General features: G+C 42.7%; 1 protein-coding gene across 1 annotated transcript; it reads left to right on the top strand.

Annotated features, from left to right (window-relative positions):
- Positions 1 to 334: 334 nt before the first annotated feature.
- Positions 335 to 1210, top strand: LOC136489158 (uncharacterized). Its single transcript, XM_066485872.1, has one exon. It carries the CDS (start codon positions 335 to 337, stop codon positions 1208 to 1210), a length of 876 nt encoding a protein of 291 aa, XP_066341969.1.
- The last annotated feature ends 17642 nt before the right edge of the window (positions 1211 to 18852 follow it).

Here is an 18852-nt window from a genome sequence, read left to right as displayed (position 1 = left end):
AAGCCTCCGATCATGACGGCACCTCAACCAGATGAAACCCTATTGATCTACATCGCCGCCACTTCTCGTGTCGTTAGCACAGCTATCGTCATCGAGCGTGAGGAAGTTGGACACGCCTATAAGGTACAATGTCCGGTCTACTTCATCAGTGAGGTTCTTAATGAGTCCAAAACTCATTACCCTTAGGTTCAGAAGCTGTTATACGCCATTCTGGTCATGTCGCGCAAGCTCCACCATTACTTTGAGTACTAATGGCTGCATCATCAAGTGGGCAGTCAAGCTTGGCACTTATTCCATAGAATTCAGAAGCAGGTCGACCATTAAGTCGTATGTGATGGCTGACTTCGTCGCTGAGTGGACTGAGATCCAAGAGCCCATCCCCACTGCTTGTCCTAAGCACTGGATAATGTATTATGATGGTGCCCTCAACATCAATGGTGCTAGCACCGGCATTTTGTTTATCGCTCCGACTAAGGACAAGCTCCGATATGTCCTCCGAATTCATTTTCCAGCTTCCAACAACGTCGTGGAGTATGAAGCATGTCTCCACAGACTTCATATAGCCGTCGAGCTCGGCGTCAAATGCCTCATAGTATACGGAGACTCCACACTAGTCATCAACCATGTCAACAAAGATCGGTCCTATTCTAGTGAGAAGATGGACGCATACTGCGCCAAGATCAGGAAAATCAAAGGAAAGTTCTACGGTATCAAGTACCACCACGTGGTACAAGACCAAAATCAGCTCACCAACCTCCTATCTAAGATAGGCTCTTCTCGCGTCATGATTCTGCCTGGGGTCTTCATTCAAGACCTCTTTACACCGTCTATTAAGGAAGAGAAGGAAGTTCAAGAAGTTCCCCCCACCGAGCAGCTAGTACTTGTAGTACCTTCGCCGGTCATAGATTGGAGGGAACAGTTCATCACGTACCTCACCAGCGCCTATGTACTAGCCGATAAGACCGAAACTAAACGCCTCATCCATCGCAGCAAGCATTACGTGCTGGTAGGTGGGAAGTTGATGAGGAAAAGCGCCAAGGAAGGGATACTACAGAAATGCATCACCCGAGAAGAGGGTGCAAAATTACTCCTTAAAATTCACTCTGGTTCCTGTGGCAATCACGTGACCTCCAAAAACCTATTGGGCAAAGCTTTTCAAGCTAGTTTTTACTGGCCCACGACCATCTACGATGTAGAATACCTCATCTGACATTGTAAAGGATGTCAGTTTTTCACCAAGCAAATACACGTGCCGGCGTAGGGATTGCAGACCATCCCAGCTTCTTGGCCTTTTGCATGCTGGGGACTGGACATGATCAGGCCTTTCAAGCCTACGCTAGGCAGTTTTTGGTATGTATACATCGCCATTGACAAGTTCTCCAAGTGGATCAAATACAAGCTGCTTGTTTTGGCCACTTCAAAGAAGTCAGTCGAGCTCTTCGAAGATATCATCCATAGATTCGGTCTCTTGAACAACATTATCACTAACCTCAGAACTACATTCACTGGTCACCATTTTTGGGACTTCTGCTAAGACCGATGCATCTCCATCAAATATGTCTCTATTGCCCATCCTAGAGCCAATGGCCAGGTCAAACGGGTGAACGGCATGATCCTCGATGCCCTCAAAAAGAGACTATACCAGAAAGAGGAAATGCATCTGGGAAGATGGTTCAAAGAGCTCCTAGCTATGGTCTAGGGACTGCGCACTCAAGCTAGTCGCAACACCAGTGTATCTCCATATTTTTTGGTCTATGGCTCAGAGGCCATACTTCCTACGGACATTGCCTTCCGAGCACCTAGGGTAGAGCATTATAATGAAGAGCAGGCTGCAGCTGTTCGGACAGAGGACATCGACAGAGTCAATGGAGAACGCCTGATCACATGCATCCGCATAGCCAAATACCTAGAAGGCCTGCGAAGATACTACAATCGCAATATCAAAGATCAATCATTTGCGGTCGGTGACGTCGTTCTCCGTAGAAAGAAGAAAACCAAAGGGATGCACAAGCTCTCCTCCCCCTAGGAAGGGCCTTACATGGTCAAAGAGGTTACCCGACCATGGTCTTACTGGCTATGTGACATGGAGGGAGTCGATATCCCCAATTCATGGCACATCGAGCACCTTATATGTTTCTATCCTTGAAACGCTCCAGATATGTACTCTCTACTCCATAATGAATAAAGTTTTTGTCGCCATAAATTGTCTCCATTATTTCTCCACTCTAGTTTAATCTCCGTTTACGATCACCAGCTCCAAGCTACACCTCAATAAACTCCGACAATTACATGTGATCTCCATAAACGCTTCGCCCCGTTTCTCTAGACTAAAATATCTTTAAGATGTTCGGCCAACCATCGAGCAGCAAACGTTCCGCTCTGTGTTCTTTGGAGAAAACCATATCTCTGATCTCTCCCTACACATGCTATGGGCTCCAGCACTATGCATTATGGGTGGTCGGCAGTGGTTCCTCGGTCACGTCTGTCTCTCCTACACGTGCACGGGCTCTAGCGCTCAACGTTATGGAATACGGGCTAGCCAAGGCCAAGAGCCTAGTAACAAACTAACTACTCGGACGCTACTTATACCACATATAAATGCATTAGGGTTAACATGTCTCTTTTTCATCGCAAGCGCTAGCAAGCCGCCTGAACATGCATATGTTGTCTACTTACAACATTTATACAAATACACAAATGTTTTCTTAGGCCCTCATGCATCTAACTCCCCTTTCCAGTTGTTCCATATAGGTTCCTCCCCACTCAGGCTATTGAGCTAGCCGTCACTGTCTCCCTCGCCGAACAGGTCGACATCATCGGCTAGCTTCTTCGTCGCGTCCTCCACCTCATTTTTAGCTGCTCCTCCTTTGTCGCACTCGTTCCTCTAGCGAATCTGGCCCCTATCGCTCGAAGATTGATTGCAGGGTAGTGAGACTAGACCACCACCAGGGCATGCGTCATGACAGAGACAGCGGCATCTTGGTTGAAGCCTTTGAAGTTCTCCAACACAGACTTGCACCTGTCAATGATGGCATCCGGACGGGGCGGCCTATTGGCGGGCTAAGGAGCTACCTTCATATCGATACAGTCAAGCACCGGCCTGACTCCGGCCACCACGATGTCAAATTTTCCCCTCTGGATTTTTGCCTCTAGCTCTAGCACATCGAACTGCACCTTGGTTTTTCGACGGTATTCTGCATACACCAAAAGTATTCGTCAAACGAGGAAATCATATCAGCAACACCCCCAACCATGAATGACTCACCTTCCAGATCCTCGGCCAGTTTCTCTGCTCGCCCAGATGCCTTTTCCTTCTCTTGGAGTTGACCAATGACTTGATGCAACCGGCCAAGCTCCGCATCTTGCTCTACAAACATAATGGTCAACAACAACATCAAGACTGTTCGGCAATGCAGAGCAAATTCATCGATCCGCAATACCTTTCTTCTGTTCAGAGATGCTTTTTAGCTGCTCGAAGGTGTGCTCTAGCTGCTCAGAGATGGTCTTCAACTGCTCGGATAAGGTGCCCTTTTGGTACTCCAGGTCCTTGGTGGTTGATTCAGCAAAATACCTTTTGCACTAGGCCCTCTGGATGTTCTTCTCCATCAGTTTCATTGCCTCCCTTAGTTTTTCGTTCTGCTCGGTGAGGGGCCCCATCCTTTTGATCAATAGTTGTCATTGTACGGCAGTCCACGCTATGCCCTACAAAGCACCAAGATTATAAAATACCATAGTCTCCAACGCCAAAGATGGACACCGCTGACACAACACTAACCTCAATTTGCTTCATAGCTGTGCAAAGGGTGGACTGTAGCCTCTTCACCTGCCAGGTGGTGTCCTCCTCTTCTACAACCACAATTTCCTCCACTCACTTGCGGAAGATGTGGATGGTCTGAGGTCGTGATCCTCCATGCTCAATCTCCTCGACCCCGTCCTCTTCCTCCATAGGCGGTGGCGCTCCATGGGGGCTCGGTGGCCGCACAAAGCGACCGACCTTGCCCTGTGGCATCTCAGGGTGCGCCACTTGCTCCTTTGATGTTGCCGGCCTCTACGCCATAGATTCTAGCATGTCGTCGACATCTCCTGCTTCCACCTTCAAAGACTCGGCGGCTCTCACTGTTGCTCCTGGCATCTCCGTTGAATCATCCGTCATTGTCACCGACCGCTCTCCACCTCCAACTCTTTCAGTAGCGATGGTTGAATCCCCCGCAAATCGATGAGCGTCTGGGGACTTTGGGACAGAGTCTATCCACAATGTCTCCGTGCTATGACCAGCCCCAGCTGCTCGCTAGTCTGGCCTAAAGGATTTAGATCCTCCGCGCGCCCCGTTCTACATCAGATTAGCTCATCGATCACCGCAACTATACAAATCAGATAGCTACCGGTCCCAAGGCAAAGATACTTACATATCAGCTTCCCGATGAACGGTTGTCAACTAGTGCTGCCTTCCCGAGCTCCTAGGAACTGCTTTGGGGTCAACCCGCATGACCTAGGCTAGAGGTCTTGCTGCCCCCGCCATCAGCATCTTCTCCACCGGCTGTTTAGGGACTCCTTCCCCTCCCTTCGATTACACCTCCGTGCATGTGTTGTGCGATGATGCTTTAGTGCTCAGAGGGGGAGCTACTGGAGCCTTGTCGTCGCCCGACCACTTGGATATCGCCACACTCTGTGTCCGAGCGGTCCGACTGCCACCAAATGAGATGCCGACCAGCTTACGAGGAGCTACATCCGTCGTTCTTCCTTTCTTTTGGGCTGGCTCATCATTCGCCTTCGCCTCCATATTTGGACAAGGTGCTGATGGAGACGCTAGGAGCAATGGAAGGGACTCCGCTTTTGACCAGCACCTTCACCTCCGTATTCGGATGAGGTGTTGATGGCACCTTCCTCTAGCTGAGTGGTCTGCCTGGCATCCACAGCCTCTGGCCATTCGCTCCTCGGCATGCCCAAGAAGTACGCTGCTCGTTCCTGCCAATTGATTTTTCCACAAGCAAATTAGTCCACTGCTCAGTGTTGGCATGGGATAAAAAGCACCAGGAACAACAATCAAGATTTTTACCTAAGGAGCTGAGTTCGTGTAGTTGAAGTGTTTCGGCTACCCCAGCATGGTGTATGATATGACCACGTCATCAACCAACATGTTACAACCTCCAATTCAAGTAACACCAACTCAAGTATCACCTACATCGACACCAGCCCAAGCCTTTGGTGGCCCAATTACACGTAGTCGAGCAAAGAAGCTACAACAAGAGGTGAGCGCGCTACTTTATGAAGTTCAATTTAATATTAATGAGAATTATATACTGCCTAAGTCGTGCATGTTGTTGTTGCTCAGGTTCACTAAAGAGAATGGCAAGACCACACAAGGTGATGACCATAGAGAAGAACCACACTCGAACCAGACCAGTCCTGTAGAACAGTCGGAAAGAAATATTCATAACTTTTGATTTCCAGAGGCTATGAAGGTGAATGAGCACATTTTGGAAAGCTTGTCGAGTCTAGTTTCCAATGATGCTAACACTGACTAGTTTGAACTTCTAACTAATGAAATCCGACCAGCTTAGTACATACTGGTCAGACCTCTTGAAACTGACAGAACTATCAAGAAGAAAATATCATAACTTTTTATTCCCGAGGGCTATGGAGGTCAATGAGGACTTTTTGGAAAGCTTGTGAAATCTAGTTTCTAATGCTTCAAGGCTGACTAGATCCGACCAGTTTTAGTGTAGACTACTTAGAGGGTTAACAATCTTCTCAGGGCATGATATTGGTACAACTTCTCATATTAAACTGTACCATTCTACAATGTTTCGTGGTGCATGCTATATATGGTGTGAAATCTTATCAAGTTAGATTTCTAATGCAACCAACAACACGTCATTTATATTTTTCAAGATGGAGTTATTGCCAAAGCACTGAAGACTGCGCAGAAGACCAACAGCCACGCGAAAACTACTCAGAAACTCATTTCATCGAAGCTTGTTCACATAGCCTACCCTTTCTTTTCCTTTTCATGTTTATACCTATCTAGGAGGGTTGTTCCTAGTATAAATATCTGTGTACTCCTAACCAAAGAAAAGACTTTTGATAATCAAAATACAGAACCCCTTTGCTCTTGTGATTTCCTTCGCGGGATTTACAGAAGCGGCGGCTTCATCCGCTCCCAATTGGTGCTCCTACTCCCTTCAAGGTTTACCTTGATTGATTGTAGGTTGTGTTGGTTGGTTTCTTGAGAGTGTGGTTGGGCGAATCCTCGATTCAGGTTGCCGGTTAAAGACGGTGGTTGGTTTCGAGTTTTATTTGCCAGGTTGCACTAGTTATCGTTGCCTGTAGCAAGTTATCCGGCTGTTCTTTAGCTAGTTATCTGGTGATTGATCCTATGTCGTGAAGATTGGGACCTCGCATCGTATCATCTGGTATCAAAGATTTTGTTACCACGGTAGGATTCTTTACCCTTAGCTACATATATTTGGTGTTCGTCCTATCCACTAAAAGCCACAAAAATATTTGCCATAGCCCTTTGTTTCAATCTGTTATTTTAGTGAGTTTTGTTAAGTTTCAGTCCATTAGAGTCTTGTTTTAGTTGCTGATCATTTTTTTCCTTCGCGTGTCCTTTGTGCCTCTTTCATATATCTGAAAATTCCCACAAAAAAATCTGAAACCCATATCATCTCCTTTGCGTAAACTTTGATCCTGCCAAATTAAAGCTACTGGTTACTTTTGTTTCTATCATAAAGTGTGCAAGTGTTATATCTGATCCCTATGTTTAGTTCTATAAAAAAAAGAGTGCTACAAAAAAATGAGAGTTGAGAAAAGTTGTGAAAGAAAAGTTGAAGATCAGTTGGTTTATGTGCACAAGTGCTAAAAGTTTTTCATATCAAGCGAGTAACTAGTTTGCTATCTTTGTTTGGTGCAAATTTTGGTTAGGTCTGATCGCAACACTTGCATCCCAATCATACTCTTTGTTTGCATCAAATCCAAAATCTCTTTGCGCGTGTGTTTGATCTATTTACATCATTCATATCCTGTGGTCAGCACTAGGCAGAGAACTTCTAGTTTGGATGGTTATTTAACTTTACAACAACTATATTTCAGATTGCATTCCTTGTGTATCACTCCCTACCAAGCTCCACATACAAGCCATCGTAATCGGTACTCTCTGGTCTTGTATTCGCCTAGCCATCACTTTCGTTACCACCACACGCTGTTTTTCCTACAACCCGCAGGGACTTCATAAGAGCTTCGGTTGGTACGAGAGGTGAGGTTGTGAGAGCTACCAATTTTTTTTATATATTCCATAAATACCTATTGTTCGTATTAGCTAACCTTTACACAGGAGATGGGTGATGTTGAGATAGAAGATTGTGTTACTATGGCACAATTTAATGAACTCCGACAAAGCATGGAAGAGAAGCAAGATTGGTTGATCCGAGATCTTTAGGCTCTTTTGACTGAAATCAGAGGGCGTCATCAACCTCATGATGGTGCAAGCAACCATGGTGAAGATGGAGAAGATAGTGATGGAAGAGCTACTACTAGAAGAGAAAGAGAACAAGAAAGGAGAAACCAAGGTGTTGCACATGGTAGAGGAAGAGGACGAGGTCGAAGAAATGATGACAATGATGAATCTGAAGATGTGGATGAAGATAATCATTCCCAATATCATGGTGGTGACCGATGTCATAGAAGAGGCAACCATGAGGAGAGGTTTGGCAAACTGAAATTTACAATGCCAAAATTTGATGGAGGATCTGATCCTGAAGCTTACTTTACTTGGGAGTTGAAGGTGGACAAGATATTTCGCTTGCATAATTATTCAGAGGAGAAGAAATTAGCCATGGCATCTCTTGAGTTTGATGGATATGTTCTGATATGGTGGGAACAACTTCTACGTGATCGAGAAGAAGATGGAGAAAACCCTATTGCAACATGGGATGAGATGAAGCGAGAAATGAGAATTTGTTTTGTGCTGAAGCGCTATCGGCGTGATCTTTTTTTATAAATTACAAAATCTAAAGCAAGGAAGCCTCTCTATTGAGGAGTATTATAAAGAGATGGAGAATGCTATGATTAGAGCCAATGTGTATGAAGATGAAGAGCAAACTATTGCATGTTTCATGGCTGTGTTACATCGCAATATCCAGCGCATTGTTGAGTTTCAGCCGTACCGTCATCTTATTGATTTGGTACATCAAGCAACTAAAGTTGAACGTCAATTGCAGCAAGATGATAAGAACAACAAAGCCCTTGTCATATGGCACGAGGACTATGTTAGGAGGAGGCAAGTCAATCTCGAGGTTTACTGCTGCACCCTCATCAACGAAATGCTCAAGTGGAGACTTACGTTCTAATGTGCAGGGTGTTTTTAGAGGGAAGAATGCTGCTGCCCAAGGCATGAGCTCTAAACCATTAGCATCCACCACTACTTCAGTGGGTTCTACAGCCAAGAGTAGTGGGATTCAATGCTTCAAGTGTGGAGGTCATGGGCATGCAATCAAGGAGTGTCCGAATAATCGTGTGATCATTGTGAAAGACAATGGAGCATATGAATCAGCTAGTGAAGAGGAAGTTGAGGAAGAGTTTGATGATGAGGCTCATGAAGATGAGGAACATACTAGATGTGAATTTGAGCAAGGTGCTGCTCTTGTGGTGGCTCAAATTTTGAGCGTTCAAATGAAGGAAGCTGAAAATGGACAGCAACATAATCTTTTTCAAACCAGAGCTAAAGTGCAAGATAAGGTAGTCAAGGTCATCATTGATGGCGGGAGCTGCCATAATCTTGCTAGTCGTGAGATGGTTGACAAGCTTGGTTTGGAACTATCGCAGCACCCTCATCCATATCATGTCCAATGGTTGAATGATTCAGGAGATATTAAGATTGGTTATAGAGTAACGGTTCCATTCAAAATTGGTGAATATGTTGACACAGTAGAGTGTGATGTGGCACCGATGTCTGTGTGCCACTTGCTGCTTGGAAGACCTTGGCAATATGATCGATATACTCAGCATTGTGGGAGAACAAATCAGTACACACTAGATTTGAAAGGAAATAAGTTTGTGCTCAAGCCTATGACGCCTCAGCAAATCATGGCTGAGCACTTACAAAAGCAAACTAAAATTAGTCCGGTAAGTGAAGGAAGAGAAGAGCAAAAGAAATGGAGTGGCATCCACAATTCGGTGAGTGAGTGCCACAAGCCAAATTCGAGAGATAAAAAGAAAGGAGAGGGAGAGCATATAGTTATGCTAGCCACAAAATCTGAGCTGAGAGAAGTGAGGAACAACCCAGATCAAGTGCTCTTTGTACTTATGTGCAAAGACATTTTAATTTCACCTAATGATATCACCTCTCTTCCTAGTGTTGTGTCTCATCTTTTGTAGGACTATGAAGACATTTTTCCAAGAGAAACACCAGCTGGACTACCTCCCATTCGTGGAATTGAACATCAAATTGATCTCATTCCAGGGGCTGCACTCCCTAACCGTCCACCATACCGCACCAATCCTGAAGAAACAAAAGAAATACAAAGGCAAGTACAAGAACTTCTTGACAAAGGTTTTGTTCATGAAAGCTTAAGTCCTTGTGCTGTTCCTGTGATATTAGTGCCTAAAAAGGATGGTTCTTGGAGGATGTGTGTTGACTGTAGAGCTATAAATAATATCACTGTTCGCTATCGTCATCCTATTCCACGGTTAGATGATATGCTTGATGAATTGAGTGGTACCATAATATTTACTAAAATTGACCTAAGAAGTGGTTACCATCAAATTAGAATGAAAGCAGAAGATGAATGGAAAACTGCATTTAAAACTAAATTTGGGCTATATGAATGGTTAGTTATGCCTTTTGGTTTGACTAATGCCCCTAGTACTTTCATGAGATTAATGAACCATGTCCTGCGAGCTTTCATTGGAAAATTTGTTGTTGTCTACTTTGATGATATTCTAATTTACAGCAAGTCTGTTGGAGAGCATATGAAACACATTCGGCAAGTCTTGGATGAGCTTAGAAAGGAAAAATTATTTGCTAATCTTGAGAAGTGCAGTTTTTGCACAGACCATGTTGTGTTTCTTGGCTTTGTTGTATCAGGAAAGGGCATAGAAGTAGATGAATCAAAGGTGAAAGCCATCAAGGATTGGCCAGCTCCTACGAATGTAAGTCAAGTAAGAAGTTTTCATGGCCTTGCTGGTTTTTATAGGAGATTTGTGAGAGATTTCAGTACCGTCGCTGCTCCTTTGAATGAATTGACAAAGAAAGGGGTTGATTTTTAATGGGGGAACTCACAAGAAACTGCTTTTCAAGAATTAAAGAAATGTTTGACTGAAGCACCATTACTTGTTCTTCCAGATTTCACTAAAACTTTTGAAGTAGAATGTGATGCTAGTGGAATTGGGATAGGAGGAGTTTTAATGCAACAAGGAAAACCAGTAGCATATTTTAGTGAAAAATTGGGAGGTGCCCAATTAAATTATTTTGTGTATGACAAAGAATTGTATGCTTTGGTGCGTGTACTTGAGACATGGCAGCACTACTTATGGCCGAAGGAGTTTGTTATTCATTCCGATCATGAAGCTTTGAAGTACTTGAAGGGACAAGCTAAGCTAAATCGTCGCCATGCCAAGTGGGTTGAGTTCATCGAAACATTTCCATACATTGTGAAATATAAGAAAGGTAAGGACAATGTGGTTGCTGATGCTTTGTCTCGAAAGAGTGTGTTGTTAAATCAACTTGAGGTCAAGGTGTTGGGTCTCAAAAGTTTGAAAGGTTTGTATAATAATGATCCTGAATTTTCAGAACCGTATAATCATTGTAAAGATGGAAAAGGTTGGGAAAAATATCACATACATGATGGATTTCTATTTAGAGCTAACAAGCTTTGTGTTCCAAATTCTTCTGTTAGATTGTTTTTGTTGCAGGAATCACATGGAGGTGGACTAATAGGTCATTTTGGATAGAAGAAAACATATGAATTGCTAGGTGATCATTTCTATTGGCCTAAGATGAGGAGAGATGTAATCAGATTTGTGGAACGATGCATCACCTATCACAAAGCTAAGTCAAAACTAAATCCTCATGGCTGATACACTCCCTTACCTGCTCCTAACATTCCTTGGGAAGACATAAGCATGGATTTTATTTTAGGGTTACCTAGAACTCAGAGTGGAAAGGATTCTATATTCGTTGTGGTTGATAGATTTTCAAAGATGGATCATTTTATCCCCTGCAACAAGAGCGACGATGCTTCACATGTTGCTAATTTATTTTTCAGGGAAATTGTGAGGCTACATGAGATGCCCAGGACCATTGTGTCTGATCGTGATGTCAACTTTGTGAGCTATTTTTGGAAAACATTATGGGCTATACTTGGAACCAAGCTCTTGTTCTCAACAACTTGTCACCCTCAAACCGACGGACAAACTGAGGTGGTGAATCATACATTGTCAATGTTGCTGTGAACCATGGTGAAAAAAAACTTGAAGATTTGGGAGGATTGCTTGCCACATGTGGAGTTTGCTTATAACAGGGCAGTACACTCTACCACTAACTTGTGTCCTTTTGAAATCGTATATGGTTTCAAACCTATTGCTCCGATCGATTTGTTTTCCCTTCCATTGTAGGAGAGAATCAACATGGAAGCTTCCAAGCGTGCTGCATATGTAAAGAAGATACATGAGAAGACCAAGGAAGCAATCAAACTAAGTGCTAAACGCAAGGCTACAAGTATGAACAAACATAGGAAGAAAGTGTTATTCGAACCAGGGGACTTGGTGTGGATACATTTGCGCAAGGATCGCTTCCCTGATAAGCGCGAATCCAAATTGCTGCCTCGAGGAGATGGACCATTTCGTGTTCTTGCAAAGATCAATGATAATGCATACAAGATAGATCTTCCAGCAAGCTATGGTGTGAGGACGACCTTCAATGTTGCTGACTTATAGCCACTCATAAGAGAAGACACTTTAGAGTTGAGGACGACTCCTTTTCAAGAGGGGGAGGGTGATATGACCACGTCATCAACCAACATGTTACAACCTCCAATTCAAGTAACACCAACTCAAGTATCACCTACATCGACACTAGCCTAAGCCTTTGGTGGCCCAATTACACGTAGTCGAGCAAAGAAGCTACAACAAGAGGTGAGCGCGCTACTTTATGAAGTTCAATTTAATATTAATGAGCATTATATACTACCTAAGTCGTGCACATTGTTGTTGCTCAGGTTCACTAAAGAGAATGGCAAGAACACACAAGGTGATGACCACAGAGAAGAACCACACTCGAACCAGACCAGTCCTGTAGAACAGTCGGAAATAAATATTCATAACTTTTGATTTCCAGAGGCTATGAAGGTGAATGAGCACATTTTGGAAAGCTTGTCGAGTCTAGTTTCCAATGATGCTAACGCCGACTAGTTTGAACTTCTAACTAATGAAATCTGACCAGCTTAGTACATACTGGTCAGACCTCTTGAAACTGACAGATGTGTCAAGAAGAAAATATCATAACTTTTTATTCCCAAGGGCTATGGAGGTCAATGAGGACTTTTTGGAAAGCTTGTGAAATCTAGTTTCTAATGCTTCGAGGCCAACCAGATCTGACCAGTTTTAGTGCAGACTACTTAGAGGGTTAACAATCTTCTTAGGGCATGATATTGGTACAACTTCTCATATTAAACTGTACCATTCTACAATGTTTCGTGGTGTATGCTATATGTGGTGTGAAATCTTATCAAGTTAGATTTCTAACGCAACCAACAACATGTCATTTATATTTTTCAAGATGGAGTTATTGCCAAAACACTGAAGACTGTGCAGAAGATCAACAGCCACGCGAAAACTACTCAGAAACTCATTTCATGGAAGCTTGTTCACATAGCCTACCCTTTCTTTTCCTTTTCGTGTTTATACCTATCTAGGAGGGTTGTTCCTATTATAAATATCCATGTACTCCTAACCAAAGAAAAGACTTTTGATAATCAAAATACAGAACCCCCCTTTGTTCAGCTATGTGCTAACAAATATTGAGAGTGATCTCTACCCCTTTGCTCTTGTGATTTCCTTCGCGGGATTTATAGAAGCGGTGGCTTCATCCGCTCCCAATTGGTGCTCCTACTCCCTTCGAGGTTTACCTTGATTGATTGTAGTTTGTGTTGGTTGGTTTCTTGAGAGTGTGGTTGGGTGAATCCTCAAGTCAGGTTGCCGGTTAAAGACGGTGGTTGGCTTCGAGTTTTAATTGCCAGGTTGCACTAGTTATCGTTGCCTGCAGCAAGTTATCCGGCTGTTCTTCAACTAGTTATCTGGTGATTGATCCTACATCGTGAAGATCAGGACCTCGCATCGTATCAGTGTACGACATGTTTGGAGCGAATAGTTCAGCGACCCGGTGTAGCACAGCCTCCATCATGTTCTTCGTCCTCTCCTGGGTGCCGTTAGTATCTCCTTTGAAGTCAAGGCCTACATGAGCCCTCTCCTTGCAGGGCTGGATGCGACACAGTATGAAATTCACTGCCACCACCACTCCACTCATCTTCATGCCCCTCATTAGCTCGAGGAGCTCCTTCACCTATTCCATATTGGCACTGGTCGATTTCTCTGACCAGCTTCTTTGATTCTTTGGAATCTGGTCGATATCACATTGGATGGTAGAATCAGTTTGCTTCATATAGAACCACCTGGCATTCCACCCCTTCAGTGAGGTATTCAGTGGCATAGGAATGTATTCACTTGCCATCCCATCGCGGAGCTGTAGATACACACCGCCGACAACTTTGGAACTGCCCCCTCCTTTCTTCTTCAGCCAGAATGAAATGGGGAAGATGCCAAGATAAACCTCACAGAAGTGGATAAACACAGAAATGTGCAAAATAGTGTTTGGATGAAGATTACATAAGCTCACTCCCCAATACTCCAACAGATCCCTTAAGAAAGGATGTACCGGAAGCCCTAATCCATGCCACAAGTAATCTTCGAATACAACGAGTTCATCGGTGTGTGGCATCAGATAGGGCTCATCGTCGGCTGGACACCATCCAGCGGTGACATGATCAGGAAGAATGCCCGCCTCCACCATCTCATTGAGCTCCGTCTCCCCCATGTGTGATGGTACCCATTCCTTATCATGGCTCGCCCTAGTGGTCGCCTTCTTCATGTTACCACCTCCCCTCTTCGGTGCCATCCCTCAGATCTAGATCAGAACTGGTCCCTTTATGCAAACTTTTTAGCACTAGCGGCGAAGCACATGTGAATGCGAATGGGGGAGCATGATGTTGAGGAGGAAGATGAAGTGACAAAGGTGGGAGTGCAGAGTGCGGCGACACATTTATAAAGACACCCTCTTGACTTTTTGCATTGAACGGTTTTTGGGAAACCACACCATACTGATTTGCGCCCTTCCGAATTCCCCAAAGCGGTGTGCTAGGCTGTTATCTAGACTACCATGCAATTACAACCCATATCGTCCATTTTTCGACGCAACTCGGTACTGCACACTGAATATTCGCCGACCACTCCGTAATACCATCAAGGCTCAGTAATTTCTACTATACAGTCATTACTCTGGTTTTTTCTCCATGATTTGAGTAATCAGCACTTCTTGATTTATTCGAGATTTCCACTTGTGGCTTGGGGACTACGCCATCCTTATGATTTGGTTTCTTAGCACAATGGGGATTTTTTTGTTACTGTTGTTTCTGACCCTGGCACCACGTGACCATGTCACCTACTATTAGGCTCGGGGACTAAGTGGGCACACTTCACCTTGCGATGAATGTGTGCTTTTCATTTCAGGGCTCATCACATGGACTGGTTGCCTGCTCGGCTGGTCTTCTGTCTTTCTTCTACTTTTTGGACCCTGGCTCCACGTGACCATGTCACCTACTATCAAGCTCGGGGACTAAGTGGGCACACTTCACCTTGCGGTGAGTGTGTTTTCTTTAATCTATTCATTGGAAGACTCCATGCCTCTTGAAGTTGAAGAAGATTATCTCCCTTTCTTGTGTTCAGACTCTAAGTGAGCACACTTGGTTCACAGCAAGGAAATTTTCGATTTTGAACTTAAGCTCCTTACATCCTTCTGGCAAGCCTTACATGGGTAAGCTCATGCTCGGCTAGACAGTTAAGCTAGTCGGTTATGGTCCACAACTGCTCGGTGACTCATTAGGGTGTTCGAACTATGAGTCTGACTACTTGGCTTTATTTACACCTGCTCGGATAAGCACAAGACGGCGTTGCACAATGGATACAAGGTGCTTAGGGACTAGCTGTGGGGGTACAACCCCGGATACCTATGGTAGACTACATGGGCTACGCCACCAGGGGTGGTCTAGCCCACAAGACAAAGGCTTATGGTGCACGGTACTGCTCGGCGTGTACCGCAAGACATCAAGGGTGATATCCTGAAGATGCTATGAGATCTGTTAGGATATGTTCGATCCCATGATTCCTATATTCTGTTATTACTTACCGGTTATCTCCTAGATCTAACCGACTTCTAACCCTACTCCCCAGCTATATAAGGCGGGTAGGGGACCCTCTCAAAACACATGCAATATCATACGATAGCCAATACAAACCAACTGACCATAGGAGTAGGGTATTACGTCATGTAGATGACCCAAACTTGTCTAACTCTTGTGTCTCTGTTGCCTTCTTGTTCTTAATTACGCGCACCTTTGCCAATCAATCTACCTTCATGGGATACCCCTCGGAGGACTGTCAACGATATTCTGTAGAGACAAAATGATAAACTAGCTATACTAAGTATATAATCAAAGTAGACGATGAACAATATAACAAAAAACATGAAGAAGATGAATACTAATATTGTCATAACAATTATAGCAACCTAGGAGCAGGTGGAGAACTAACATTATGACCCGGACGCTGACAGTGGGCCCAAGGGGCCGGGTGGCCTGCAGGTGGAAGCCTCTACCACTCTGCCTCGGCGTGGTGTCCTCTGCTGTCTTCTAGAACCTTATAGTGTCTGTTTCATGGTGGATAAGCGCAATTTAATCTGACATGTAGGTCCACCTTGATGGTTTTCTGGTTAAACCCTGTAGGAAATACTGATTCACCAAAACTCATGGAATTTATTAGTTTAAACCCCTAGAACTTTGTTGGTGATCATATTTATGCCCTTATTCATGTTTCTTTGATGGTTTATAATGGTTGTCAACTACAGTCAACAAACTCCCCCAAGCTTAACCTTTGCTAGTCCCTTAGCAAAATTAAACTTAGCAAAAATTGGATCATGAGTTACTTCAATGCTTTCACTCCTCAAAAGTACACATGCGTTCAAACAAGAATTCTCCTCTGGATTAGAATAAACTGATCTGACTTTCAAACTCACCCATATTACCTTCAACCATGGGGCTTCTTAGCCTTCACTTAGGTCTTAAGCAATCGAAAGACAGAATGATCAAGTCAAGCACTATGTCTCTAGTTCTTTGCTCAACCATTATTCTGGAGTTTTTGTAAGTTTTCAAATTAAAACTCAGAGCTTCCATTGTATGACACTCTCAAGTCTCTCAATATATGTGGTATTTGTGGATCCTTACCAAAGGCAATTATGATGTTATGCCTTTCTCTTCCTACAACTAAAGCTTATGTGGAGCTCATAGGAGTGGAGAAAGCATGAAATATCATACTTGCAATACATATATTGTAAAGTCAAACCTCAGATCCAAAAAGAGTTGAGTCATACAATCAAATCAAGATGTGCATGTGTGTGAATGTATGGTATATATATGGTAGCTAACCTAATTCTACCTTGCCCCTTGAAAATATATCTCTCTTTTAGAAATTGAAAATAACTTTGCAAGAAAACATGGGCTATCTTATTCATCTCTTTCTTTCTTCTCTTTTTTTTAGGTGGGCATCTGAGTACCCATTGTCTTAGATATTTTGGACACTTGTATATTTTTTTAATACTCTCTCTTTTTTATGAATAACTTTTGCATAGCCCAATGCTTCTTTTTCCGTAACAAAACTTTTGAGAGATAGCAACAAGAACTTTGGAGCATTTATTTGGGGGATATCCTATAGGGTATATTTTTGGTGTTCACTCCCAGTGTAGGAGTAAAACATTTTTGAGTGAATCTAAATGGAATGTCATGTTTTTGCGCCTACCCCCAGTGTAGGAGTACTGCATATGTGGGTGGTGTGTATGTGATCTTGATTTTAAGAGCATGACAAACCTCTCATAAGGGTCAACAAAGCTTGATTACACTCAATGCAAAAGCAAGCAGCATATATGAGTGGAAGTTTTCCTGGTCTAAATATCACTTATGGCTCTAGTAGGAATTCAAGCTTTGTCATACAAGGAACTCATCATGAAGCATTTTTATATTTTTCAAAAGATAAATCTCTAGAACTCTAGTATCACTTGGAACAAGATAAACAGTAGCTTAGACCTTCTCCTATAGTATCCATCAATTACCTAGACTTAGATCAAGCATATGCTACCCAGGAGTTTCAAGCTCAGAGTAAATTCTTATATCAAAAGAGTCTTATCCAAAACTCGAGAGAATTCAAGGCTAAAAACTAGGTACTTGAAAGGAATTATGATAGAGCAACTATTCATCATTTCCAATGTAAGAGATTATCTTCAGAGTTCTTTTATTTATTTGGCTCAACTCTTAAAAATCAAACTAAACACACATTTTTTTAAGTTTTAAGATCATACCTTATAATATTTATATATAACTGGCTAAGATAAATTTTTATTTTGTTTTAGCTTGTTATGCATCTTTTTATTTCCTTAGCTAATATAAAGCAAACTTACTAATAGTAAAACTAAAGGAAGAAAATACTTAGCTAGATACACGGGGGATGCTCCTCCCCCAAGCTAGATGTTGCCGTGGTCAATCGTTGGATGTTGATTGATCTTTCTTAGAGTGGGTTTGTCGGCGTATGTCCTTCTCATCCACGAGTGGAGTGAGATGAAGACAACCGAGTGAACTTGCTCTTGATCATGTGAATCATCCTACAAAATACTCCAACAAGAACAAACTTGTGCGTCGATTAAGATAAGGGGTTAGCGGTCAGCTATTCAGAGATTTGTTCTTGTGAGTTTAGATATATTTTCTAATGGCAGAATTTTAACAGGATGTCTATCTAATATTTTTGGATTTTCTATTTTTTATATGCTAGAAAAAATATATGTAGGCATAGTATATATATATATATATATATATATATATATATATATATATATATATATATATATATATATATATATATATATATATATATAATTTTTATGCCACCAAGGTGGATATTCCTTGGGCTTCTTATACCATGAAAATTGTTCACAAGGGGCTTAAGGATGCAATAATATTTTTATTTTCTTTTCATATGTGATGATGATCTGCAGTAATAAAACTTTTTATTTTTCTTTATATGCAGAAAATGAAATATAACTAGATGTATGCATATATTTTTAACTAATGCAATGCTAATGTAAAAAAGTAAATATGCTAAAGTAAGAACAATTCATGCAATACTCAAAAAAAATATGGATAACTACCGATATTACCTCACGGCGAGGGTTTAGATTTTTAAGTCCTCTAGATAGGACTTTACTCTAGTCTTATTCATTCTTCGGGTGCATCATCCGATCTCGGTGATGGAGACCCTGATGGTTGCACCTCTTTTTGATTCTGATGATGTCACCTTCTCCTTCCACACCTGCTTGGTCGGTGGGCTTGACTTAGCGGTGTAGGTTCCTTTTTCACAAATTCTTCAAGTTGTTCATCTTCCTCCCATCCACTCTTTGGGGGTTGATTCTTCTGGCTTTGTGATGATCGACGTCTCCTCCTAGAGCGGGTCTTCTTTGGCTTCTCATAAGTAGTATAACTA

Source organism: Miscanthus floridulus, chromosome 10 (assembly GCF_019320115.1).
Source record: "Miscanthus floridulus cultivar M001 chromosome 10, ASM1932011v1, whole genome shotgun sequence".
In the NCBI taxonomy this organism is placed as follows: domain Eukaryota; kingdom Viridiplantae; phylum Streptophyta; class Magnoliopsida; order Poales; family Poaceae; genus Miscanthus; species Miscanthus floridulus.
The sequence above is the reverse complement of the archived record's forward strand: the minus strand, read 5'-3'. Positions and strand labels throughout refer to the sequence as shown.